Source organism: Lonchura striata, chromosome 12, assembly GCF_050655825.1.
Source record: "Lonchura striata isolate lonStrDom1 chromosome 12, ASM5065582v1, whole genome shotgun sequence".
Lineage (NCBI taxonomy): Eukaryota > Metazoa > Chordata > Aves > Passeriformes > Estrildidae > Lonchura > Lonchura striata.
The window spans coordinates 5958252-5985842 of record NC_140714.1 but is presented as its reverse complement, the minus strand read 5'-3'; the positions used below and the strand labels follow the sequence as shown (position 1 = coordinate 5985842).

At 45.8% G+C, this 27591-nt stretch overlaps 2 protein-coding genes across 5 annotated transcripts in view; one reads left to right on the top strand and one right to left on the bottom strand.

The window, feature by feature from the left end:
• SLC25A26 (solute carrier family 25 member 26) overlaps window positions 1-13820 on the top strand; it is an 83405-nt gene extending 69585 nt beyond the window's left edge. For 2 of the 4 annotated variants that reach the window (XM_085590327.1, XM_021551006.4), the window contains 3 exons: window positions 7421-7485; window positions 8889-8962; window positions 13356-13820. In XM_085590327.1, the coding sequence (XP_085446453.1) occupies window positions 7421-7485; window positions 8889-8962; window positions 13356-13452 (236 nt within the window). In that variant the 3' untranslated portion in view covers window positions 13453-13820. Of the gene's footprint in view, window positions 1-7420; window positions 7486-8888; window positions 8963-10630; window positions 10973-13355 lie in introns of those variants that run through there. The other 2 variants (XM_021551013.4, XM_085590328.1) reach the window with 2 other exon arrangements.
• A 6562-nt stretch (window positions 13821-20382) lies between these two features.
• The window catches only part of LRIG1 (leucine rich repeats and immunoglobulin like domains 1), an 88076-nt gene continuing 80867 nt past the window's right edge, over window positions 20383-27591 (bottom strand). Inside the window, exons 13-19 of the mRNA XM_021551253.4 lie at window positions 26678-26998; window positions 25769-26050; window positions 24382-24801; window positions 22993-23115; window positions 22246-22392; window positions 20863-21135; window positions 20383-20724 (exon numbers count right to left, since the gene is read on the bottom strand). Of these exons, the coding sequence (XP_021406928.4) occupies window positions 20534-20724; window positions 20863-21135; window positions 22246-22392; window positions 22993-23115; window positions 24382-24801; window positions 25769-26050; window positions 26678-26998 (1757 nt within the window). The 3' untranslated portion in view covers window positions 20383-20533. The remainder of the gene's footprint in view (window positions 20725-20862; window positions 21136-22245; window positions 22393-22992; window positions 23116-24381; window positions 24802-25768; window positions 26051-26677; window positions 26999-27591) is intronic.

The window sequence follows — 27591 nt, the reverse complement described above, 5'->3', positions numbered from 1 at the left end:
GAGGCAAAAGCCTTCCGCAGCAAAAAAAACCCAGAGGATGAAACATCTGGGCAATCTCCAGACACTACAACAAGAATAAAGGGTGGCAGAATACAATACTGCACTATTTATTACCAAACAAGCCAGAAGTTAATTGAATTCTTCAGTAGGCTTCTTGCTTGATTTTAGCCTACTGTACTTGCTTCCAAAAAAACAAAGAGGGAAAAGAAATCAATTAATGACTCATCAGTATAGCTGACAAGTTTGAGGGAGGAGCGATTCAGCTGTCTTAATAGAAAAAACAGATTAATAGTAAAGGAATGGATAGCCAGAGCTTTTTCCCCAAGGAGCTAAAATACATTTTGAGATTCCAAACCAGTAACAGAATATGTGGAAAAAATAAATCCCGTTTAAAGAGAAATGACAGCATTTCTTGAAATAGAGATTATCAAAAGCAAAGCTTGTTCTTTGATAATTTACAAACTCGGAGCCATTACATTGTATGTAATAAGTTCTGTTAGGGGAAATGAAGTATTAATAGCAGCAGAATTCCAGCAGAGACTGAGGCTTCATTTTGGAGGGCACTGAAACTGGAGGCAGCGTGGCTGGAGCTGCACAGAGTTAAGCAGATCGGGTGTGTGAGCAATGAGGGAATGGTTGAGGTAGAACTGATTCCATTTTGGGGCCAAGGGAATATTTTAGGTGACCTCTTGTAGTCTTGTCCAGCTGTATTTTTTCTGTTTATGCTGATGGGAAGGGAGTTTTATTCTGCTTAAGATCCTGCTGCTGGATTTTACACCGACTTCATCAATCAGTGCTAACAAAGTAACAGCGAATGAAGCGGGTCGTTCATTTTTGTTTTGAAACAAATCAAACTAACAGACTAAAAATGCTTTAAAATGCAATCTGTATGTCTGCAGGTGTGATGGTGATCATTAATTTACCACTGTTGATTTCTTTACAGTTAGATTGATACAAAAACTGTGTTCAGGCATGTTCAGAGAGCTGGAAAGGTTATCTGATTAACCCAAAGCCTTGCAGAGTAATTTCCTGAGGTCAAATTTGGTGCCTCAGTTGGGAATTTAGTGCAGTGCCTCCAGTTCCTTCTCTGTATGTCCTGATTCTGACCAGTTGTGCTTGGACTTGGTACTATTTAATGGATGTTCAGCAGTGTCTGCTCCTTGTCTAGCAGAAGGAGCCTCCAGAGGCACAGCTGTGCATGGACATGTGCTCACTGTCCTTTGGCACATGCTGGGGACATCCACACTTTGTGCTGGAGGAGACACCAGGTCCTGGAGACCCCAGCACAGAGACTTCCAGGTCCATGTGGTGGTAGATGAGACCACCTAGGCTCTATTCCCCAAGCACAAATCTTTGCAGACTAGGAGTCTTATTTTGTAGATCATGTTGTAATTGGTGAGGATAAATATTCTCTGTCTTACCTTCCTCCAGCCAGCTTTTTCTTCTCTGTTGTCTCCCTATTATTTCTTTTTCACCAGCAGCATTGTAATCTTCCTTTCTCATGTGTCCTTTGAGGATTTGCTTCAAAACTCAGGAGGTTGAGCTCTTTTGGGATCAGAACCTTCCCTTCTGTCTCCATTGTCTCCCTCTGAGACAATGGTAACAAGCTGGCTCTGATATCGATCTATTCTGGTACAGCATCCATTCTATTTCACTGAAAATATTTAGCCTTCTTGCTGAGGGGAGGCAGTGGAAAAATAATCTCCTGCATTCTGAACAATGGATTCCAGAGTTAAAAATTATTACTACCTACATGAAGCTTCAGATGAGGGAAGAAAAGGCCAACCAAACTCTTTATCCCTTTCTTTGCATCCCAAAACGAAAACAAATATAAAACCTCACCAGTACCCTGTGAATAAAACAAGATGGATGTGTGCATAGAAGTGATTTTAAGTCACTCTGTTATTATCCTTAAAAGGAGAATGTTGTCCAAAAAACAACCTTTGCACACAGATATGCCCTCAAATGCCACCGTGGTGGTGGTGGGATGGTGAAATCACACAGACAGGCTTTTCTCCTGTGTTCTTTGCTTGAATTCAATACTTTCTAAAAATATGTTAGAGGTCCTGAGGGGCAGGGTAATAAGCTGAAAGAAACTGAAAGAAAAGTCCTGTTTAGCTTCCCTTTATGGCACACACACACATATGTGTGTGTCTGTATGAGTTGGTTATAACTATTTGATGAAGGCAGAACCAAGAGCAACAATCTGTTGAATTCCATCCCCAGTGCCTGTGAAATGGCAGCAGTTTCAGCCCTCATATGTAAAATGGATGTATGTGATCCATGGGCTTTTAATGGAAATGTAATAGGCATGAACATAAATATTAGAGATTCAGAATCCTCTCTGACTCATCTGTTAATAATGTAATCCCTCAAGGCCTTGTCCAGCTTTATCATCATCTTTGGTGTGTTAACAGAGATGTTTGGAGTATTTGGGGAGTGGGAAAAGGTGATACATGAGCAGCTGGTGGGGAAGAACCCAAGGGTATATCTAAATGAGATTTTAAGCTTGGGGTTGTGTTTGAACCAGACCTTGCCTCATGTCTGAACTGTTTGGACACCACCCCAGATCTGGGCAGGGCATGGAGGCAGAGGAGGGAGGCATGTCCCCACACAGGCATGATTCTGGTTTCACCCCATGCTTAAGTCTTCTCTGGGCTTAGACTGCCTGGCTGGAGCAGCCCAGCCCTGCAGTGCAGCCAGGCAGGCTGTCCCAGGAGAGTTCTGGGTTTCCTGTGTTCTCCATGCAGGTGGGACAGTGGCAAGGAAATCCTGCTATTGGGTATTAGCTGTTGGAAAAGTACTGCCCTGGAGCAGCGAGGTGATCCCCAGCTTGTCAGAGAACCTGAATATCCATTTAATGTGGCTGAAAATTGCCCCATTAAGATGCATTCTTTCTCACTGCCATAAGAAAAAATGTGGTTTAACATTAATAATTAATGTTCTGTGGTAACAAAGTCACCAAGAATGGAGGTGCAAGTCCAGTGAGTCATAATGCACTAAGGAGAGCTTTTTGCACATTAACAGGGAGGATTTCCCATCACTTTTGTTTTGATCTAATCAGCTCTGACAAGATTACACACTGTGTCTAAAAGCCTCTTTAACTCTATAGCTCTGAATAAATTTTTGAGTAGTTCTCAAGATTTCCCTGCAGAGTCTGCTTGGAACATGCTGCTAGCCCTGAATTGGTTAAATCTCTGGAGGGAGCAGTGCTTTGTCCTGGTATTTCTGCTGACATCCAAAGAGGTTCTTGGATCACTTTGCTCTGCTATGGGCAGGTGTCGTTCCCACGCTGATAAAGGACCAGAATAAACTTCCTCTTAAAAAATTCAAATGATACCAATAAAATAAAAGTTCAGATAAGAACTTATTGATTGAAGAATTCTGAAAAATTGGAAATCAGTCAGTGTAAAAGGAAGCTATGAGGTTTAGCACTGGAGCTGAGCCACTCAGTTTTTCAACCCATGTCTCGGTTTTGAGACAAATTTCAGGAGAAAATATCCTGGAATGAATGTTTCCTCTAAAGAGAAGGGCTCCAATAATCCCTTTTTGCCAATGAGAGACATGAATACCAGGGTGAAAGTGAAAAAACCCCTGTTTATTAAGAAAAAGCAAGGTCCTGGGTAACCTCCAGGTGTCAGTACAGAAAATAATAATGAAGAAAGCCAATAGTACAGTTTGACCTGAATAATTTTTCTTTTCCTAAAATGGGCTAATCACAACAAGGAACAAATTCCTGTCTCTTGAAATGAGCTTGACCTACAGTACAGGGCTGGTATTGCAGAAGGGAGAGCAGAATTCTGGCCATATGACAGGAACTCAAACTCAGGGAGAACCCTGCAGAAAAGGTGAGGAGAAGTTAAAATGGTACAGAAAAGCAAGATGCCAAAACTGAAGGAGAACTTGTCTTCCTCCCTTTATAGGATCTTATTTGAGGATTGTGTCTAAGTACCTGAGAAACATTTTCCTGTAGCAGCAAATTCTACAGGCTGTGAGAACCTAGGGTTGTGTATTGTTCCCAGCTGAAGTATTTCCCTCAGTTCTGATGCTTTTATTTGTGTGTGACAGCTAAAATGGTAGAAAACGCCAGCAGCAACCTAGGGGAATGTTTTAGGTCTTCAAGTCTTTTTAATTCTTATTGCCAAATAAAGGTAAATCATTCTCTGCAGATGTCTGTCACCAGCACTTCCATCAAGGACTGGTCACTGGGAAAGTGTGAGTAGCAGGGGGATTTTCTGTTTAACACCCTGACTTGGTAAAGTGTGAATATACAGTGACCATTGTAACTTCTTGGGAGATGGGTGATGAATTTTCCACTGCTGCATGAAGGTTTATTTTCCCAACAGAGGAATTTGTCACTCTGCTAGAAGTATTAATGAGCCAAGAGCCTTCTCTCATGTGAAAATCCATCTTTAGCCTACTTGCTGAGCCCAAGTCATCCCCAGCTCTGTCTAGGGCAAGGGAGGAAGGAGCCTTCTCCAAGAGCGAGTTGGTGAGTGAGCCTGGACACAGACTGACTGCAAAGGTGCCGTTTCCTCCATCAGCTCTGCAGAGAAATCAGCATGATGTAGGAGTGGGAGGCTCCATGTGTTTGGGCCTTTCTTGTCCACATGATACTCTGATGCTTTTCCTGGCTGATGATTAGTGGAGCAGACTCCAGCCTCATGTGGCAGCTCTTGGTGAGTTCAGTGACAGCTGGAACTGAATGATTATTAAATAATTAAGTGATTTAAAGATCTGTTGGGCCCTATTGTGGATATTAGTGCAGTGCACAGCCCTCCTATTTTCAATTAATAGACTGGCTTTAACAGTTTGTGTCTGTTGTATCAATCTGGTGATTGGAAGCAGTCAAATTTTAAGTTCCTTTATTCTCTTCCTATATACCTGTGTACTAAGTTTAAGAGGTCACTCTAAAATTATCTTGGACACTTAGAGTTAAGGCTGGAGAACATTCATTTTGTCAGAATCTCTGCCTTCAATAAAAAGCAGTCCCCAAAAAATGCTAGCTTTAATCTCATGTTTTTGTCAAGCATATACAAACTTGCTTTTAATTTAGCCGCTATCCTGCTGCTTGTTGTGCTTATGAAGCATTTTATTGTTGCTGTTGCCATTCAGAACTGATTGGTAAATCTGTACCAAATACTTCCCAGTGATGGAAAAAGAAACATTGAAATGTTAATAACGAAAGAGTAGGGAAGATCCAGATGTCAGTTGGGGAAAGAATGAAAACCAATCAGCCTTGATTAAACTTTTCAGATAAGAATTTGGGAACATCATGCCAGGATAAATTGTGTTTGTTCTAACCACTCTATCAGCCAAGACTGAAGCTGCTGCCAATAAGAAACTCTCAGGAATAAATGCATAAAAAAAGTTACAGGGATCTGATAAGGGACGTAAGTTAGTCTGATTAAAGTGTTGCCATCAGAGCTGGGTGATGCTTTAAGATTTTTTTGCTTGATACAGGCCTGACAACCACATGGTTCACTGTTTAATTTTAGCTTGGTCTGTGGGCAAAGGAAGGGCTTCTACATCCAGACTTGTAAAGCCACTATTTTCCATGGAGATTATTTTTACCATTCTAAAAATACATTGCTGACATGAGTGCCGAAGTTTCTACCCGGACCATTCTCAAAGCCTTTTGGTCACTTACGCAAAAACTGGCTCACAATAAAAAGATTTTCTGACCTTAAAGAAGGGCCAAGAATGGACTGGAATTTATTTTAACTTGCTCATAGTTTCTGCCTTGACTCCTTGAATACAGCCCATTTTTCTGCTTTTTAGTGAGGTATCACTGCTAGAAAGCTTCCGGCAGAGTGAACCACGTGGGCCAACCTTATGGGAGTGCAAGCTGCTCCTAAAACCAGGCATTTTGGGCTGCTCACTAACTCAACTTTCCTGCTATTCTTGTGTGAGATCCAGGGGACTGCACATGTGCCTTACTGCATCTCCTGAACTCTCATGGGACATTCCTTAATTAACTGTAAGAAGTCAAGTAGGGTGCCAGCTGGCCCAGCCTCCTCTGTCATAAAACAGGGGTTGAATATGTTCAAGTTAAGGTGGTTGAGAAAGAGAGATACAGGTAAAGCCAACAGGGTTGGTTTTTTTTTTTTTTCCATTACTTTACAGATTTTAGAAGAAATGCTCTTTCCCTTCTCCCATCCCAAGAAAAGAGAGATCAATTTTTCTACATTCCATAAAACTTGGAACAGAAATAGATTATTTTTAGCTTATTCCCTGGGTACTGTGTAGGCTTCAGTCTTTGGAGTCACTTTGTTCCCAGCTGTAGCAGATAAAGGATTTATACAAGCTCCAGAGAAAAGAAAAAAATTAGGAGGAAGAAGAAAGATTTCAGAACAAGCCTCTTGCTCTCTTTTCTCCCCCCTTTCTTCCCCTTTCATTCTTCACTTACTGCTGCTCCTGCATTTTAGAAATTTCCTTCACTTTGGCTCTTCCTCAGTATGAATTGCTCTCTTGAAATATTTTGAACAGATGAAGGAAAGATTAGAATTGATTTTAGGATGTGGAAATCCTGGGAGGAAAAGCAGCAGAGCTGGTCCCTAGATAGCAAAAGAGGCCAGGCTATAGTCACAGGGTTAAAATACAGAGCCAGACTCACAGATTTCGGGGTGAGACATGCAGATGGATAAGCTGAAGATTTCTGGCTTTCAGGAGGAAATCCACAGCTGAGCTGGCTGTGGCAAGTGACAGTAATGAGCTCCAAGGGTGAAGTTAGGGAGTGAGTAGAGAATAAAAATGCCTCTGAGGGTAAGATGGCACTTGTGACAGCAGACTTCTGACAATGTCCTAAGACCCTTGGGTAGCTTCACATTGTTGTTATCCAAAGTGGAGCTGATTTAAACTGTTGGAGATGAGCTCCATCCCAAACACTGACTTGTCTTTTTTTCCTTGGAACAGTCCCAGATCCAGTCTGTGTGTGTCTAGTGTGTAGCCCAAGCATATGTGTTTCAGATGCAGAGCATGATTCTGTCCTTCCAGCATTTAAATGGTCAGACTTTAATTCTCTGTGCAGAACACAGCGTGATTGCTTTATTTTCCCATCTCTGCAAATGAGTAAGCAGGTTTTTTTCCTTCCAAACTTGCTGTAGATGTTGGAAGTGGAATCTGTTATCCTTACAACCTTCCTATGTTCATATATGTACAGAGTCCAGAACAAGAAGACAGTAATGTCCCTGGGGGTGTTTGGATTTACAGTTAAGCAGCAGAGAGCTGTTTCTAAAGTCAATACACAGAAACAAAATGTCTGTGTACAGACCTTGTACCTGGGCTCTGTCGTGAGGGAATGTGCTGTAGGCATTAATAACAGAGCAGTGTTGACCACAACCCTGGGAATTATAGGCAGTGTGGCATTCATATTCACACAACAATGTCTCACTTGTGCTTGGTATTTTAATTTTCTCAGGTGGATTTGCAGCTGCAGTCACCACACCGCTCGACGTAGCAAAGACAAGAATTATGTTGGCAAAGGTAAGAGGGAGGGAGGCAGGCCACCAGACAGGCCAGGGAATGGCCTGGGCATTCCAGGGTTTCTGTAGGGTCATTACAGAATGAAATCTAGCACCTATTAATAATCATTTCTGCTCCTGTCTAGGAGGCAGGAGTAGATGTGAACAGGCATCGCATGCAGAATTAATGAAATTGTTGTGTTCCTTTTCTTGAATGCTTCTCTGGTCCTTTCCCAAAGGAGATGTCTGAAACAAACCTGGGCTTGTGCTCAGCTTCCAGAGTCTCATGCAGTGTCTTTAGGAGAAAAGCCTTGCAGAGTGAGAGTTAACCCAAAGTTAAACTGCCCATCAGGGATTTATTCCACCGTTCTGATAATTCAGAACGTGTGTATGTCTTTTCTGAGGAGGGCTTGGTACTGGATTTTCTGTTGTAAGATGTTAAACTATAGAGATTGTGATGGCCAACATCTGCCAACCAGGCAGAAGGAAGACTGCTTGTAAGATCAGCAAGTTTAATAAGTTTAGAAATTGCTAGTGAGTCTGGTGTTCCCATCATCATCTCACTGACCCAGGGCAGAGCTGACAGCCACCAAGCTAAGAGCCCTCAGCAGGTGGATGTTCCTAAAGCCTTTCCCAGCTCTGAAAAGAGCTGTTGTGTCGGTGAAGGATGGGCATTCTGGAGTTTCTGTGGGTGTTTTTACCCTCACTTCTCTCAGTTTGGGGTGTTGCTTGTTGCTAACAGCTGAGTCACATGTGCTGTGTTATCTGTCATTGCTGGGTTGTGTCTGCTGCAGCTTCTTTGTCTTTGGGTAGTGTTGGTGATAAACCTGTAAAAACTGGGTTTCCTTTATCTCTGCCTCTCTCCTGAGCAACCAGGTAAAGAAATGAGGGTGCTTTGAGACCACTCAGTTTCTATCAGTCCTTTCACATTAAGAATTCACACATGGAATTTAAGTGTCTCTAGTCCTTCAGTTTGTCCTCTGTTTTGCACTCAAGACAATTTTCACATGCAATATACTATTCAGAGTGGTTTTTTTGTGTTGTTTTTTGTTTGTTTGTTTGTTTGTTTGTCTTTTAAATCTAAAGGAGCTGCAAAGTCACTTGGTGCTTTGAGAGTGTGTTTTTATTAAGGTCTAACTGCAGTGCCAGCTGCTGGATATAGAGCTGAGTGTTGTGCAGAAGGGACTGGCTGCCCAGTTCTGAACTGACCAGCTCTGGGACCTTGATTGTTTTGTTCTTCTGTGCCTCTGCTTCACTGTCTGCCCTTTTTGTCATTCCTGGAGATGAGGAGCTTGTGCCTGTGCCTGGGGTAAGGAGGTTATTCAGATGTCTGTAATTCCTGTCATGTAGCACTAACCAGGCACAGGAGCTCAGTGAATAACTAAACCTCTGCCAACATTTTCAATCTCTCTCTCTGTGGTGCAGGCTGGTTCCAGCAATGCCAGTGGGAATGTTCTGGCTGCCCTTGGTGGCATCTGGAGGACACAAGGCCTGTCAGGGTAAGGACGTGCTGCACCTCAGGGGTTGTGCTGTGTGTTTTAGGGGGTGTGAGAGGATGGGGTGGGATCTGTTTCTGTTTAAATACTGGCATACAGAAAAGCCTTTTGATTGCTGCACACCTGGGCAGGGAGCAACAGTCAGGTAGCCAAGAACAAATCCCTCAGGGAGGTTGAGTGTCCTCACCTTAGCCCTGGCTGGGGGCAGTGTCCAGGGAAGAGTACAGAAAAGAGGGCATTGTTGGGAGTATGCCCAACCTCCAAGCCCAGCTCCAGGTGTCAGAGGCAAGGGTGATTTTTTTTTAATATATATTTGTGTTATAATATATATATATTTGTGTTAATAACCCATGATGGACTTTTCCCTGTAGATATTTGTGATTTGTATCCCTTTAAATTCAGGCACATCTCGTGGCAGTTTCAGCAGTGTCATTTGAGGTGCCAGGGAAGGTCAGCATAGGCCCCACAAGCCCCTTATGGACAGTTTTTCCTCCTCCTGGCTATTTCTTGCAGATGTGAAAGCACCAGCAAGGTCTCCTCTGTTCCTTTCAATTCCCCATTCTTGTTGTGAAGCTCAGTGTGAGCAGGCAGTGCCAGTGTGGTGCCAGCAGTGGGGACAAGCTGAAGCAGAGGGAGGAGCTGCAAGCTTTGAATCTCCTCTTAGGTCTGGCCTTGAGCACGTGCCCCCAGATTTTTGCAGTGTGCAAAAGTGCAAGTTTGAGCCAGGTTTGAGTACAAAGAGTAGGTCTGAGCAGCCACAGAGCAGCTCTCCAGGGCTTTCTGCTGTAGCCAGAGTGGAGAAATGTTCTGGGCTTTCCTCTGACCAGCTGAGGAAGTCTTTGGTGATGTCCATCCAGTCTCTTAAGTGCCTCCCTTTGTCCAGTCCTGAGACAGAGGATTGCTCTCCTGACCTTGGAGCAGTGTGGAACAGAGTCTTCTGCTGGTGTTTCTAGAACATTTTGAATGTGTCAAAATTATTACTGATTTTTACTGACACCACCCTATCCTCTTTGAGTGTGTGTCTTACACCAGTAGTTGGCCTCTGAAAGTAAATATATGTTTTAACTTCTTCAGTCCATGAAGTTCAGCCTGTGCTTCCTTCAGCAGGGCTCATGTCTCACCCGTTTTTGGGCTGGAAGAGAAACAGAGGGATTTTTGGAAGGTTGGGACTTTTCCCTGTAGTTTTCCCTAGATTTTTAACCCTCCCACTCTTTCAGGGCACTGTTCTAACCTTTGTTGCCCAAAGCACTGTGCAGAACACAGCTTTGCAGGGGACAGCTTTCTCTGAACATCTGATCTCTGCTTGCCCAGCTAATAAAAGTTCAACCTTCTTTCTACACATGTGGGAAATAATTCAAAACAAATTGCAGGAAGTTCCTGAACACTGATTCCAGGAAGGCATCCAGCTGTGCCCCCTGGCAGCTCTCGGGGATGGGCTGTCTCAGGTTTGCCCCTTGGAGGGGACAAGTGATGTGGCAGGGGGTGACTTTGGGCCCTGCATGGCTTGGTGGACTCTGTAGCCATGTTTTGAAAGGGACTGGGAGAAGTGAGGCCATGTCTGCTGCTGGTGGAAGCTGAGCTCTGAAGGGTGTGAAGAGGCATGGATTTGACTGAGGAAACTCCCCCCAGCCAAGAGCAGAAAGTAAAAATGTATATTTGTGCTCTTTTCAGGGTGTTTCAGCAGTGCCCTTTTCTAAACAGCCCAGAATTAAACTCTGCTCAAAGATAGCACCAGTGGACTAGGACCAAAGAGAACACAATTCAGCTGAAATCAAAACAATAAGAGATCTGGAGAAAAAGTAACGTGTAAAGGAGGCCAAGCTGCGTCAGCTGCGAGGAAAAGGAAGAAAGTCTTGGGAAAAATAAACGCAGAGGCTGCCATGCCTGCTGCCAATTATAAATCTATTAATCAAAACCAATAAAAGTGTCGGGCTTTTTTGGCCAGTTACAACATGACATGATTAATGGCTCCTCTAATAAATCTCGTACTTGAAGAGGAGGAATTTTGAGGGCAGAAAGACGCATTGCTTATTGCCACCTTATTAAATCCAGAGCACAGGGCTCAGCTTCCTGGTCTGCACCTAGTAAATCCCTCTGCTTCATGCCAAGAAATTCCACATCCCTTTCTGTCAAGGGAGAGCCAGGACTGGCAGGGGTTGGGATAGGGATGGGGTGAGTGGATCTGTGAACCTCTTTGCTCTTGTCAGAGGAGTAGAGGAATCATTCATGGGAAAGGGAGTTTGCATCTTGTCTGATGGCTTTTCACACAAGGATATAGTGGTGTTTGAAAGCCATGGATGAAGCTTCACAATTTATTGGTGAGAAACATGAGGGTTTTTGGAGTGCTGATGCTGGTGAGGTGCCCTGTGTAGAGCTGGGGATGGAGCTGGTGGTGTTACACCAGGTGTCCTCCCATGAGCTTCCTAGCCTGAGTAGAATTGGCACATGTGAGGTACTGATTTAATTTTGAAATAACAATCCCTCGACATAGTTTAGTTTTATTTGTTGAAGTGTGGGTTATGAATCTTGATTTCAGTGGAAAAATACCAGAAGGGCACATGCCTCAGCAGTAACAGCACATGCACAGAGAAAGCCTCTGTTGCTGGGCAGCCCTCGAGGAGAGGAGAGCAGAGAGAATTCTCTTTGGGGAGTAGAGAAGGGTCCCATCTCTGGGGGAATTTTGCCTGGCAGCCCAGCAGAGCAGAGAAAGCCTCCAGCACTGGGCTGCAAGATACACCCAGTGCTTTTTTCAGCACTGGCCCCTCTGTGCTGTGCCCAAGCTCTGCATTGCCTTGCCCTGTTTTCCAGGGAAGTGGTAGAATCAGCATCCCTGGAAGTGTTCAAAGCATGTAACTGTGGTGCTTGGGGACATGGGTTAGTGGTGGGCTTGGTCATTTTGGGCTTGTCCTTTTTCAACCTAAATGATTCAGTGATCCAAAGGGTAACTGCAGAGTCCTGTTAGGAATTGAGGAGTGGCAGAGTGCCAGGTGAAGTCTGCAGACAGCGACCAAATCCAGCTAGACAGCAGACCTCTGCCCACCAGAGTGGTTTCAGAAATAAACCAAATTTACCTCATCTGCTGCTGGAGGCAGGCATAGCCCAGCAGAGACCAGTTTGGTCAGACCTGCCACAGAGCTCTGCTCTTTGGATCTGGGACCTCCCTGCAGCTGCTGAGCTCTGCCCTCACGCTGAAAGGGAGCCCATGGGGGAAGCCTGGATTGGAGAAGCCACGGGTGGCAGGTGGGAACAGGAAACCAGGAGAAGCAGGGCCAGGATTCTTGGAAGTGCTGGTCAGTAATAGGGGTTGCCAGGGATGCAGCCTCTGGGTAACTCAGTTATGGGCCCCTGTTGGTGTAATAGCTGTGTCTCGAGTGGGCTGTTCTGGAAACGAATGTCTGCCCCTGCTCCCGTAATGAGGCTCCCTAATCCAGCAGGAGAGGGATGCTGTGTGCTGCTCCCTAGGATTTGCCCTATCAGTGCTCTGTCCATACATGCCTTGTACAAATTACTCTGTTTTAAAGCTGTCATTATGGTAATAGGCCCAATTGCTGTCTAGTAAAGCCATAAAATGTTTCCATCTGCCCGTGTGTGCTCCAGGCTGCTTAGCAGAGCTCATTACTGCCAGAGGTTTCCCTGTGCAGCCAGCTCCTGAGCAGCCAGGTCTCACCAGGAATCACAGCGTGTCCCACCCTCTCAGCAGGGACCCTGCAGTGCTTGGGAAGGCCAGGGACAGCATCCCTGTGGAGCTCAGCCAGGCTGCGTGCCACAGATCTGGAAGGGGGGTGGGATGCCAAACAGATTCGAGGTTACTCCTTGCTTGCCACAAAGGAAGCCTGTAACCCTCTGGGAGGGTACACTGGCCTGTCCTGAGGTTGTTAAACCAGCTGTGAGTTTAGATGTATCAAGGAATTGGCTTTGCACGAGATGAAGATCAGGCACCTAAAAAGGGTGGCAGCTGAAGGTGCCACAAATGGAGCATTTCTGCTCCCTCAGGGCTGTTGTGTGTTCCTGGGAATGAGCCACTGCAGTGAGCAGGGCTGGCTCTGCAAGGGGCAGCCCCTGGCCCGAGAGGCTGTGGGGAGCAGTGGAGGACGGGGGGACAGGGTGTTCCCACCTCTCTGCAGCTCTTTGTGGCCATGTGCCCACGTTCCACGTGCCTGAGCTCCCCATTCCAGTGGTCCACAGTGGCCTCTGCCTTTTCCTTCTGCACCCGAGAGTGGAGAAGGGTTAAAAACCACAAGCCTTGGGAGTGCTGTGTTAGGGAAGCCCAGACAGATTCCTGCAGTGAGTAGCAGGGTGGGATTTAAGAAGGCAGCAGGAGAGGGTTTTTCTTGGCTGTGCTGTGCGAAGCCCCTGCATCCGCTCCCCGCTCAAAGCGCCTTTCCCCTGCCCTCAGCTTGTTCGCAGGTGTCGTCCCACGGATGGCAGCCATCAGCCTGGGAGGCTTCATCTTCCTGGGCACATACGAGAAGACTCGGCAGCTGCTGCTCTGAGCCAGCCTGGCCCATCCTGCCGGGGGAGAAGCCACCGAGGAGGAGGAGGAGGAGGAGGAGCTGGGCTGGGAGCAGAGCCTTCCTCCCGCACCCCTCACAGCAGCTGTCCTGCAGGCTGAGAGCCACTCTCCCTGCTAGAAAAAAGCAAATCCCCCAATAATCCAGTTTCCCAAACATGAAATTTTCCCGCATGGGAAATGGGTGAGGTAATTTTGGAAGAGTCGTGCCAAAAAAGTAATGTTTGGGGGGTAAACAGCTAATTACGGTGGCTGCAAAAGGCATTATTAGAACTCCTGCAGGGAAAGTGTTTTGGAAAGCTCTGGCTTGGGGGCTGAGTGGGGATGCTGAAATAAAGCAAGTTTTCATCATTCAGTGGCACCTGCCTCATAACAGGGGAGGGGAAGGGGCTGATAGAGTTACAGCCTGCTGCCCTCCAACAGCACCGAAAGGATCCTGGCTTGGGAGAACTCTTTGTAAAAGACAATCATCCATTTGTTTCTGATTCGAGCTGTGTTTGTGGAAGTTTATATTCCTGTTTATACCTACAGGTGCTCAGCAAGCATTCCTGTGTGGGAGCCAGTGCAGCTTTATTAATCACACTCATATTTCTCCAGTAAAAGCACAGGCTTGTATTATTTTACAGCTGTGCGTGTGCAAAGACACGGAGCTCTGCCTTCTTCTGGTCTTCATCCCTCAGCAGCTGAAGGATGGAAGTGCTGAAGCCTGTGGGGGAGAAGCTGGGAGGGCAAGGCAGGGAGAACGTCAGAGTTCTGCTGCTGCAGGGGAGGATCCTGAGGGCTCTCGGGGGTCTGCTGGCAGGCAAAACTCTGCTGCTGTTCTCATGTAGGAAACAGAAGCTGCAGCAGCCAGAATGGTGTGAGGATGAGTGTGATGGAACGACCTCATTGGAATTACTCAATGTTATCACCAGGCTCGGTGCTGGGGGTTTACAGCACCAGCTTGGCTGATGCTGAGGGGTGGCTGGGGAGGTTTAGCTGTGGAGGGTGTTTTTGGGGCAGGCAAAGCCAAGGGGCTGTGCTGGGTGGTTGTTTCCTGTGTGGGAATGGTGCCACAGGGCCCTGGGATGAGCTGTGCCAGGTCACTCGTCCTGCTGGCATCCTCCCTGTCATCCCAACACTGATGTGCTGCCCCAGGGTGCTGTAGTTTACCTGTGAGGCTGTTCCCATCCTGAGGACAATGTACAGGTGTTTGGAGTCCAGGGAGAGGGAGAACAAATGCCAGACCAGGTCAGTGGGACACAGTGACACCAGAGCCCCTGCCCAGAGTGCCTACAGCACAGGCTGGATGTTTTATTACAATGCTATATTGTAAATGCAGGCAAACCCAGTGGGAATGTCTGACTCAGTTCAGAAGGCTGAATGATTTCTTTATTATAACTATGCTAAAATACATTAATATACTATATAAAGGAAGATACTAAAACTGCATACCTACTTGTTCTAACTACTATAGCTGACTAACTCACAACTCCTGACCCTTTTAAGAGTCCAACCACAGGTGGGTTGGATTGGCCATCAGCTCAAACAATCCTCACCTGAATCCAACCAAGCACTCACTCCAGGTAAACAATTCTCCAAACACATTACACGTGGGAAAACAAGGAGCAGAAATAGAAATTGTTTTCTCTTTCTTTCCTCTGTGCATCTCTATGAAAAATCCTGAGAGAAATGTGTTTGCCACACTGCTATCCATGACAGAGTAGTAAAACTTTTTAGAGGCCAAAACTTAGAAAATAATTGGCAGACAAGTAAAACATACAGAACAAAGGACATCATTCTTAAAAATAATCTTCAATTAAAATGGGGAATTCAGCCAAGTCCCGTGTTGGCTGGTTGGTAACACTACTCATTACCATGGCTTGGTGAAGCTGTGCTTCCTGCCACTTTGAGGCTGTCTCTTTTGACATTCTATATATACATATATCACATTCAATTTTAGGGGCTGGGAAGGGAGGAAGATTTATTACTCTGTCTCAAAAACCTATCGAATTTTCTATTGAAGCTCTTTAAACATGGTGAGGGGGTTAGCACTGCAGTTGATGCTTTTAATTATTTGAGCTGTAAATAATCATCTTTATGTCATTGGGTCCAAATGGTGCAATTTTTTGTTGTTTTTATTTAATATTGCAGAATCAGTTTTTGTCATCACCTTTTTTTTTTTTAATTAAAATAAAAAAACCCAACCAAAACCCAGCCAAGCAGCTAAATTGTTTTAGCCAAGCTAATGTGGGAGGGGACAGACCTCAAGTGATTGTCCTTCCTCTGTGCCAGTGGCACAGCTCTGCACCACAAGAAGGCCAAAGGTACCTGGGGATCAGGTAAGTGACAGCAGGTGGCCAGGACTGCTCTGCATGCACCAGTTTGCCTCATATGGATGAAAAGGACATTTTTAGTTTTGGGAATGTGGGGAGAAAAAATAGACCAAAAAATGCATGGATTCCCCTATGAATGTTTGCCTTAAGTTTTGGCAATGTTTTCTTTCAAGTTTACCAAAATTCAATGTAGCCCATTACTAGGATAAAGTGGGATAACAAATTTTATACCAGGCACCAGCCTCTTAAAACCTCTCTCAATTTAAAAAAAGTTTTAACTCCTAGATGTGTTAAGGAGCTTTGAGTATTCTCAGACAACCTGCTTTATACCCAAAGCGATAATTTCAAGGGCGAATTAGTTTCAATTTTTAAAAAATCAACAGAAGCTGAATTGAGATTTTTAGTTAAAGCAGGAATTCAGGCTTATGTCCAAAGCTACCTCTGGAATTTCCACCCAGGGTGGGGTTGGGGTTTGGGAATACCAGAGGTGTTCACAACTGCAGCTGGGTCTGGTGCTGTCCTGGCCCTGTTTTTACTTGCACACACACACACACACACACACACACCCCTCATCTGTTCTGTTCTCTGCCAAGATAGGGGGACTTGCCAGATACTAAAGCAAGCTGATGTACTGGAAATGTATTTCTTACAAGTTCTGTATTGTATTTTTCAATCCAGCCCCAAATTCCACCCCATCCACATGCCAGGCTGTCAGAGCCTCACGCTGTTCCCCAGGATCTCATGGCCCAATTTCAAGAGCAGGTACTTTGGCAGTTTATCTCCATTTTCATAAGAGAAAGACAGAAAAGAGATATAGCAATGGATTAGAATTTTATTTAATTTTCAACTGAAACTCCCAAAAGTTCACTCTCAACAGATCAGCCGCAATATTATAAATGAACCTTTATTAAAGACATTTCAATGCCGTTTGTTAGACACTTCAATATCTTACATGTTTTTCAATGTACAACATTGTACCAAATTCTCTAATAAATAAATAAATTTGTACACAAAAGTAATACTTCCTCTTTCACATTGCCTCTTAGAAGCAGCAAATTCACATATTTAGTGGAAGTCATAACATTAGGCAGTTAACTTTATTCAGAAACATTATTTTCAATGTTAACATGGTAAATATGCATTTGTATGTGCACTGGTGATGACATTTCTGCCAGCAAAACGAGCCCATCGAATCATTCCCATCTTCCCCATGTCCCTGGTTCCATGAGTTAGTTCTGGAGCACTTTTCCCTTCAGCAAAGGGAAAACTGTGCTCGGTTTGTAATTTTCTGACATCCATTTCCTCTGCTCTGAATAAACTTGGCACTCAACATAATTCGCCACCTGTCTCAAAGTGCAAACGTGTCAATAGTCAGGGACTGGGACAGACAGGTACTGGCTGAATTATGCCTGGCTTCATCCAGGGGCAGCTGCTGCTCTCCCTGACCCTCAGGTCCTTCCCTTACAGGAGCTGGTGGCTCCTCAAGCTAAGGCTGGGTAGGACCAGCTTGTAATAAAACCAAGGGGCAGCTTGGAGCCACTCCCTGAAACCCCACAGGTGCAGCAGCACCGGGGCAGATCCCTCAGTGATGGATCTAAAGTGAACATTGAGGTGTTTCTGCCCTTGTCTCTGCTGCTTGTTCTGAACCAGTCCTGGCAAAGGTGGATTCCCAGACTTGGCCCCAGTGGAACTGGTATTTGAGTTGCTCCTAAGGAAAAAAGTAACAACGCCCCCTCCCACCCATGATAAACCTGCCCCAAAGTAGTCATCACCAGAGTTAGCAACCTCATGTTAGCAGAACTCAAATCACAAAGAACTGGGAGTCCTCCATCCACAGGTACCAACAAACACCAACAGAAAGCAACCTGTCTATAAATAAACAGCATCATTGTGAAGTCAGAAGTGACAAAGATCTCTTTGACTGAGGTGGGCATTTCTTTATACTCACCCCCATTAATGGATGGACTTAAAAGACCACATAAAAACATCTGGGACATTTCCACTTAAATGTCTATTCAACCATGAATCCACAGTTTTCCTTATAAAACAAGTGTATTTCCAACTAGCCCAGAACTCCTACACAAGGCACCATAACTCACTTGAAGGTGATATTCTCATCTACAGAGTCTGGCTGTTCAACTACAAAGTGTAATATTGTGTTGCAGGAAAAAAAAAAAAAAAAAGTATTGGATGAATTAGTGATACAGCTGTCCCCTTAGGAGTATAGTTTAGTTTTGTTGTCAAAACAGCTCTATGGTTTCAAACCCCCCCGGAACAGATGTGGTTTTTGGGTGTGAAAATACATTATACTGGCACAGGTTATTTATTCTAAGCAGGGCAAGGCTGGATTGCTGCACACACCTCAGACAGGTAGAGCTGGGTCCCTTTGGGAGGGGAAGGGCCTGTGGTGAGGGCTGTGGTTCTCAGTGCTGTGCACACATGGCAGGTAAAACCTCTGTGATGACGTGTTTGAGAGGTGCACTGTTATGAGACCACCCCTGGTTTACTGCACAAGTTATTTATTTTGGTAACAACTTCTTCCCAGTCAAAACAGCCTTTTCCTCTGGTTGTTTTGGGGCTCTGCACTGTTGAAGAGTTATTTAGTGCCTCCTGTGTGGTCCACTCTAAAGTCTCACACAGTCACAGTTCAAATACTAATTTTTATAAAGTTTTGAAAAAATAATGGAATTTTAAGTTCTTCCACCAACAGGAAAATATCAGGTTGCTATGTAATTGCTCATTGCTTTTTTTCTTTATAAATTTCATTTGACACAGTTAAAGATCTCTGTTATTAAAGGTGTTAAGTACAATAAATTTCTACGGGAAAGGAAATTCGTGCTAGGTAATCCAATTGAATTACAGAAAATCTTTGGTTGGAAGGGGTAGAATCACAGGATTAACTAAGTTGGAAGAGACCTTTGAGATGATCAAGTCCAACCTATGGCCTAACACCACCTAATCATCTAAACCATGGCTAAGTGCCAGATCCAATCTTTTTCTGAACATGTCCAGGCACGGTGACTCCACTGTCTCCCTGGGCAGCCTATTCCAATGTCCAATCACTTTCTGTGAGGCAATTTTTTCCTAATGTCCAGCCTAAACTTCCCCTGGCACAGCTTAAGGCTGTGTCCTCTTGTCCTGTCACTGGCTGCCTGGGAGAAGAGCCCAACCCCACCTGGCCACAGCCACATTTCAGGAGTTGTAGAGAGTGACAAGGTCACCCCTGAGTCTCCTTTTCTCCAGGCTGAGCACCCCCAGCTCCCTCAGCCATTCCTCACAGAGTTTGTGTTCCCAGCCCCTCTCCAGCCTCGTTGGCTCCTCTGGACACATTCCAGCATCTCAATGTTCCCAAACTGAGGGGCCAGAACTGGACACAGCACTCGAGGTGGGACCTCACCAGTGCTGAGCAGAGGGGCAGAATGAGCTCCCTGTTCCTGCTGGCCACCCTGTTCCTGATCCAGGCCAGGATGTCACTGGCCTTTTGGCCACCAGGGCTCATGTTCAGTCAGTGCCCCCAGGTCCCTTTCTGCCTGGCCACTGTCCAGCCACTGTCCCCAGCCTGTACCACAGGGGTTGTTGTGGCCAAAGAGCAGAACCCGGCACTTGGATTTGTTGAACTTCATGTTGTTGGATTTAGCCCATCTATCCAGCCTGTCCTGACCTTAAAGATGATCTTGTTCCAGCCCCCTGCCATGGGCAGGGAGATCTTTCATTACTCCAGGTTGCTCAGAGGTCCATCCAGTCTGGACACCTACAGGGATGGGACATCTGCAGCTTCTCTGGCAACCTATACCAGTGCCTCACCACCCTCACAGCAAAGAATTTCAATTTCTTCTGTATCTAACCTAAATTTCCCCTTTTTCACTTTGAACTCATTACTTCTTACACTGAGGGCACCAGAACTGTGTGCAGAACCCCAGGTGGGGCCTCACCTGAGTGGAGCAGAGGAGAAGAATCTGCTGCCCACCACGCTCTGGATGCAGGCCAGGACATGGTTGGATTTCTGGGCTGTGAGCACACATGGGCAGGGCACGTCCAGCCTCTGACCCACCAACACTCCCAAGTCCCTCTCCACAGGGCTGTTCCTGGTCACTTTTCCACCCAACCAGTACCTGGGATTTCCCCAACCCTGATGTACATGGTGTAAAGGAACTTCCACTGAAAAGAGGACAATCCCTTTGGAACAGTCTGGCTTTTACAAGTTTTGTTTATGCATTTAAGGCACCAGAATTATTTCTCTCACAAAGTTTAACAGCAACCTGATACTGAAAACAATATTGCCAAAATTGTAAAATTTCACTCAGTTTTCCATGCACTAAAGATTAAAATAGCCTCTGTAAAAGATATATATATTTTTTATATATATATTTATATATGAAAACTCTTATGTACAGTTGTATCAAATACTTTTCTCTTTACACAATAATCCCTTGCATTTATGTGCTTCATATGCAAGTTGACTTTTGAACACTTCATACTTCTCAGGGAAGTTTTAAACTATGTACAATCAGATGACGCTCGAACAGGAGTTTGTTCCCCATACAAGCTTGTTTCTCATACCTCAGTTGGTTGCCTTTGCCAGGCCATCAGTTCAAGATTCGAGGTAGAAGTAAGTAGCCTATATACTCTGTGCAAAAAAAAAAAAAAAAAAATTAAAAAAGTAATAGTGTGTTTGTTGATTTGCATGTGGCAGTCAGTCTGTGCTCTCAGTCCAGAGCCCTGTTGGGCAGCTTGGGCTCTTGAGTGGAGTCACGGGGCTTGGGCTGTGGTGCTGTTGTGCAGGAGAGCCTGCTCCACCTCTGCTTCCCTCTGCAGATCCAGTAGTGCTGGGGATATTTCAGGAAGCACGTTCAGCTGCTTTAATGACCCTCCTGCAGGTGAAGCTCTCACCAGATTCAGGTTGTTAAGCTCTGAAGGCTTTGCTGCTGCTTGTGAAGAGCCTGCAAAACCCCAAAGGAGCAGCATGGTTAGGTGATGCTCCCTAGAGGTATTTCCCAACCCTAATAAATCTATTCTATGCTCAAACCATCACAGGGTGGTGGCCCCAGGGCCAGAGGTGACCCCGAGGAAGGACATACCGTGCGTGTCCGCGAGCAGCGCGCCGGCCGTGCCCTCCGCCCTTATCCTGTCGTGGTTGCTGGGGTACAGGGTCCCGTTGCAGGGCTGAGCATGAAGAAGGCTGGTGCCTGCACCCCTCTTCCTGTGGTGCTCCCTGCTGCTCAGTGCGTTGGGGTGGGTGTTTTGGGTGTTCTCCACAGTCCTCAGGCTCTCCGAGTCCTTGGGGTAGATGTGGACGTTCACGCTGTCCGTGCTGCCGCTGCACTCCGTGCACACCACGGGCAGCCCGTAGCCTTTGGGGGGAAAAGGGAAAATTAACAAGGTGAGAGGAGCAGCTGGAAGTGGTCAGCACTGGAGCACACAAGTCATGGCAGGAAAGGGCAGTTCTGTGTAGTTCACTGGGGGAATCTCTCACTAAATAAAGTGGGCACCTTATGGTATTGCACACCTGCCATCTGTAGCCACCATCACTCAAGGTAGTTCCAGTTAACAGCTTTAGTTAGTTAGGGATTCTTTTTCACTCCAAAGTACTTGTAACTTTCCTTTTTTTTTTCTTCTTTTTTTTTTTTTTTAATAAACTATGCATTTATTTCCTTTTCCAGACTTTCTAATCAGGGTAGAAGTGCAAAGTGGAACTTTACTGTAGCTGCTTTAAAATACCAAGTTACCTTTGTTATTTTTGTGCTGCTGCTCTACAGGGAGCAGCATCAGCTTGCACTGTTATCTCAACATATGTTATTACTGGTAGTGAGAACAACAGATGAGCAGAATTCAAAGCAGCAAGGAGTTTGTAAATGTTGAAAGTTAATTTCCTTAGTGCACTCAACAACTTTCCATTATTAAACTTTACATTCGTTTCTTCTGGAGAGAAAATTTGTTTAATTGGTTGATTTTCTGTGGCTTTTACAATACAGTGTGAGAACAGAAAGCACATCTAAAAATAGAAAAGTATGAGTGGAACACCATAGAAATTGGCAAAGAGCAGAGGCAGGTGTAGTGCCCAAAAAAACCTTTAAATTTTCAAAATAAATTAAAAAGCTGAGTTTTGAAGTCAACAGCCCTTTTAAATGAGCATGAAAAAAATTTAACACTTTCATTTTGAAAGTGCTCTCATAATTTAAGAATATTTCAAATCAAAATTCCCATCAGCCAGCTGCACAGAATGGCAATTAGGAGCTTTACTCTGCCTCTTTCTAATGGTTCCTCCAAGTCCAACTATCCAAGCTTGAGAGAGGATCAAAGCAAGCAGGAGAAAGTAAATTTTCTGTGCTTGCACCTGAGAATCATTCTGAGCTTTTTTTTTCTCTGAAGGTAACAATTTCTTGTGTAAATGCTGTCTGACTTGGAGGGTTTTGTGATCTGTACAAACACGAAATGCCTTCCCAGATTAATGGGTTTTGTACCTGTCTTATCTGGAACAAGCATTCCATCGGCCATGTCCTCAGTTTTCCAAGTGTCTTTATTATAGCTGATACACAGCTTGGGCTGTCTACAACCTACAGCAGGAGCTTCAACATCTGGACACCTTCCAACATCAGCCTGACACATCCCTGTAACAAACAAACCATCTGGGTAAAGATCACAGCCATCTGCTCACAGTTAAATGACTTGTTGGTCTTACTTACACTGGAAAAGGGAGAAAAAAATAGAAATAAAGATAACAGATAATTTTCAGCCAACATTTAACAGAAAAAATGCTGCACAATCTCAGGAGGATCTTAGTTCAGAACTCTCAACTTCTCCTTCCTAATGTGCTGTGTTTAAATAGTGTAAAACCCCAACATTTAATTTCAAAGCCTGAAGGCAGGGACAGGCAATGTTAATGTATTTTCTGGTATGACTGTGGGTAACACTGCTGCCAAAAAAAGAATCCAAAATTAGCAAAAAAACAGTCCTTAGGGCTTGACTGAGCAGTTTCTGAGGCAGTCAGGAACACTTTCTGAGGCTTGTAGGAACACTTACACCTGGGAGAGGAGAGCTCTGTGAAGTCAAACACAGATCCCTGCTCTGCATAAATGCAGTAGTTACATTATAAAGATCTCTCAGATAACTCAGAACAAACACAAACACAGAAGCACTCCAGGCTGAGATTTCTACCTCCCATATCAAGTTGAGATGCAGCATTAGAGGATAATTAAACCATTTCTCACCGTTGCTGTCAATGTGCCCGTTGGGCTGCTGGGTGTCCACTCCGATGGCCACGTCCTGGCGCTCCGACAGAGTCCCCTGGGAGGACAAGTAGCTTGGCACATCAGGAGGCACAATAGTCTCATCTAGAGCAATGGGAGAATGGAAAAATCAATTCCCAGGCAGGATTTTCAAAGTAAATTCACATTTTCAAGGGGGATTTGGGACCAGATCTAGAACCAGTTATTTTCTGTAGGTGCACTGGAAACTGAACTGCCTAAATATTCCCTTCCCCTCAGAAGCCTCACTGCTGATTTTTCAAAGTTTAAAGCTGTGGGAGAGAGTGCTGATAAACAGAGTGTTTGCACAGTGACATGGTCAGTACCTAGTAGGTGGGGTAGAACTATTTGTTCAAAGTAAATCCTTCTCTTTCCCCTGAAATTCAGTCCCTCCTTTGACTTTTACTTCTGCCTCCTGAAGTGAGGAGGAAAAGTATTCTGCAGAACAGGGTGTTTGATTCTCTTAAGCAGGAAATAAGTCTTAAACCTCTTGGCTTTCTCAGTTTTCTATCAGGCAATTTCAGTTTCCCTTGCCACACAAAACCAAGTGAAACTCAATTATATCGAGCACGAAGCCTTGGATTTTGAGGACTAAAAAAAGGAGTTATAAAATAATCCCACTCATACATCACACTGCTAATAGGCTATTCAAGACTTCCTACCTAGCCCATATCCTTAAAAATCCTTTTGTACTCTATCTAAAGCTAAGCATAATGTGGGAAAGCTGGAAATTCCAAGCAGGCTGGGAAAGTCTTAGGCTGATTCTTCCATACTTCTCTTCTGTTCAGAGGTTGCATAAGGAGGGCAGGAGACTTTATTCTCACTGCAACACTTATTTCAGCACCAAATTATCCCCTCTGAGTATCAGGAGAAAGCAATAAATGCTAATTCTTCCTCTAAAAAATAACAGATACCCCCCAGTTCATCAGGGGTAGCTCTTATATGCAACATGGAATAAGTGAGTCCAGCTCCCAAGTCTAATTTTTCAAGTTTTGACTTTGAAGTCTTTGAAAATACAGATTTCAAAAAGTAAGACAGGTTCCCAGCATCATGGACATCATCTAGATATCCCAAAAGTTATCATTTCTGGTCATGGAAAACCAAAGTAGCAAAGCAATGGCTGGAACTAGTGCCAAATGGAAAAGACCTTCCTGAAGAGCAAGCCAAGGGGAGAAATGCAGCTCTGAACATGCTTCAGCAGCAAGTGAAAGCTGGTTCCAGCCCTGTGAGCCAAGAGAACCAGGGAGATAAGCCAGCTGCAGTTCCAGTGGACTGTGGGGCTCCCTGACGAGCAGGCTCAGCCTCGGTGGCAGCACGAAAGGTTAGAGGGGGGGCTCAGGACACGGCAGCTACCTGTGTTGGTGACACTGTACTCCTCACTCTTCTTCCTGGTCTGGTAGATGATGCAGACCCAGACCAGGGAGGTGAGCACGATGCTGCAGACCACGGCGATGGTGATGATGCCCACGGTGGTGCGGTCCTTGCGGCAGCCCAGCGCCTGCAGGATGCTGACGTGGCTGTGCGCGCGCTCCGTGCCCAGCGTGTTGGACATCTCGCACGTGTACTTCCCCGCGTCCTCCAGCACCACGTTCCTCACGATCAGCAGCTGGTTGCCCGAGGTGAAGTGGTGCCTTTCTGTCACCACCAGGGGCTGGTCACCTTTCAGCCAGGTGATGCGGGGCGGGGGGCTCCCTGTGGCTTTGCACTGGAGAGCCACGGTCTCGCCGACGGACACCACGTGATCTTCCAGCGGGTGGACCAAGGATGGTGTCTCTGCAGGACAGCAAACACAGAAATGAATGTTTAGGGACAGCGTAACAACAGATTTAACAGCACTGGATGTTCCTCGTGTTCCTGCTGACACAGCAATGCTCCAAGCAGGCACGTGCTCAGGAATATGGCAGCTGCACACAACAGATCTAACAACCACAGCCAAGGCCCCACTTCCCACAACCAACTGGTGTTAAGTCTTCCCATCAAGAAACTTCTGAGGATGTGGGCCAACAGCTGAAATGTGAATTATTTCACAGAGCAAGAGAGATGAAGTGCAATTTCCCTTTGCAGTAATTTTCCCAGACAGCAAACAGGCTGGTTGGAGTGGCTTCCTCAGCACAAAAGGAGATGCGACTTACAGCTCCTTCTCTTACTTAACAGGTATTTTTCATTAGTGAACTACAGTGTAAAAGAATGAAACAAGACTAAGCAGACCATTTGACTCTTGTCTCTCTTCCATCTGCAACTGGTAAAGAGTTTGAATGGCCATCCCTCCCAGTTCCCACTTGCACTCAGCCTCCTGGGGCACTGGTAGTCCTTTTTGGGACTACCTAAAAACAGAGGCCAGACAAAATTAAGGGAATAAAAGCTGTTATATTTATTGAAAGGCCTTCAGGTTCATTTATGGCAGATGAAGCACCCCCAGGGGTTACACCTAAAAATGGATGATGGGTCATGGGTTTTCACTCTTCTATACGTTTGGTCCATTTGCATATTGGGGGTTCATCTTACAATTACATCTTCTGGTAATGAAGTAATTTATCCCAAGTTTGCTTCCCCCCACAACTGACTATTGTTTGGGGCCTGAGACAGTGAGGTGTTCTGATTCCCAGACCTGCAGAGGAATTGCTTTGTCTGACCAAAATGGGAGAACATTTTCTAACACTCTATACGGAGTTTAGAGTCATACACTAAAGAACTGCAGGATTACAAATAGATGAGAAACGGATGCTAAAGGCCACCTTACCCAGCACGGTGAGGGTGGCATTGGCGAGCACGGAGCCCGCCGAGTTCTGGGCGGTGCAGCTGTAGACGCCCATGTCCTCGATCTTGACGTCGGTGATGAAGAAGACGTCGTCGTCGGGCATGACGTGCATGCGGCGCTCGCGGGCCGCGGGGAAGTCGGTGCCGCCGTCCTTCTGCCAGGCGATCTGCGGCGTGGGGTGGCCCTCGGCCGCGCACTCCAGGCGCGCCGTCGTCCCCGTCCGGCTCGTGATGTCGTGGGGGGTTTTGATAAACGACGGCAGCACTGAGAAAGGGAAAGCAGGAAAAGGGTATGAGCGATTCCATAGGGAGGCACCATCTTCTGGGCAGTCCTGTCTTCCTTGCCACAGAGGGGATTAAGGTGACAGTCGCCCACGGGCAAGAAGATCCCAACGTGCTTCCGCAGGGTATCTCTGAACTGCTGGGGACTGACCCCGTGTTTCTACAGAGCACACCTGTGCAGAGTCCATGACACCCCCAACTCAGATCATTAGAGCTGGGACCAAAGCTAATTTTCTTCTGTGAAAACCTTGAGAAAAAAATCTGTTATCTCTCCTACAGAGAACTTCCAACTGCTACATCCTTCTTTGCATCCCTTTGCATTTTCGTTTTCATTGGGCAAAGAATCTACCCGAGCAGCCAAAGAGCAGCAGCTTGAGCTGCTAAGAACATGCACGCTGAAGTGCTTGGCTGGATGGCAGCAACACAAAACGGTGTGTGCTCCTCACAGGGCATTTCCCAGCACCCACTGAGATACAAACAGCTGCCGTGCAGAGAGGTGAAGAGCTCACCATCAGGAATGGACCCTCGGGAGCAACTGAGCGAGTGCCAAGGAATTGTACCACGTAGGAGCTCAGGCTGAGGAGAGGAAGAGCAAGCAGCGGCCACTCACCGTTAACGGTGAGGCGGGCCTTGTTGGAGTAGGTGGAGCCGAAGTGGTTGGTGATGACGCACTGGTAGCGGCCCTCGTGCGCGAAGGTGACGTGCCGCAGGTGCAGGATGGTGGTGCACTCCATCACCTCCCCGTCCTTGGCCCGCACGTGCGCGAAGTTCTCGATCTCGGCGTTGTGCAGCATCTCGTTGTCCTTCTTCCAGGCAAACACCATGGGGGAGCTGCTGCTGCTGGCGGCCAGGCAGGTGAAGCGGATGTCCTTGCCGAGGACAGCCACCGTCGTCTCGGGCTGGATGATGATCTGTGGCTTGGGGAAATCATCTGGGAGGGAACAGCAGCAATAGTCAGTGCTGGAATCCGAGGGGAGGCTGGAGCAAGCCAAAAGGTAAAATGAGAAATAAGCAGGTGTGCCACACACAGCTCCACTGAGTCGTTGGTTTATGTGGGATTGCTGTTCCTCTGGTTCCTTCGATGGGCTGAGATGGTCACCAAGTGACCTCAGACACCTACCAGACACCCAGCTCCTTCACCAACTGAATCTGAGAAAGATACTGTGGTCTGAGTATCTTTTTTCAGATTGTCCTTCCATATACAATCCATGCATGAAGAGCATGACTGAACTTAAGACCTCACCTCCAGACCTGTATTGGCATGAAATAGGAGGGGAGAAAGGAGCTGCAAGTGTTACCTCCAGGGAAAAATACCCACAGGAGGTTTTGGTGAGGTGGGGATAGGTCTCTTCTCCCAGGCAATAAGAGGCAATGGCTTCAAGTTGTGCCAGGAGAGGTTTAGATTACCTAATAGGAAACATTTCTTCACTTTCAAATGGGCTGAATGGCTGCCCAGGGAGCAGGGAGGCGGTGGGGTCACCATCCCTGGAGGTATTTAAAAGATGTGTGAATGTGGCACTCAGG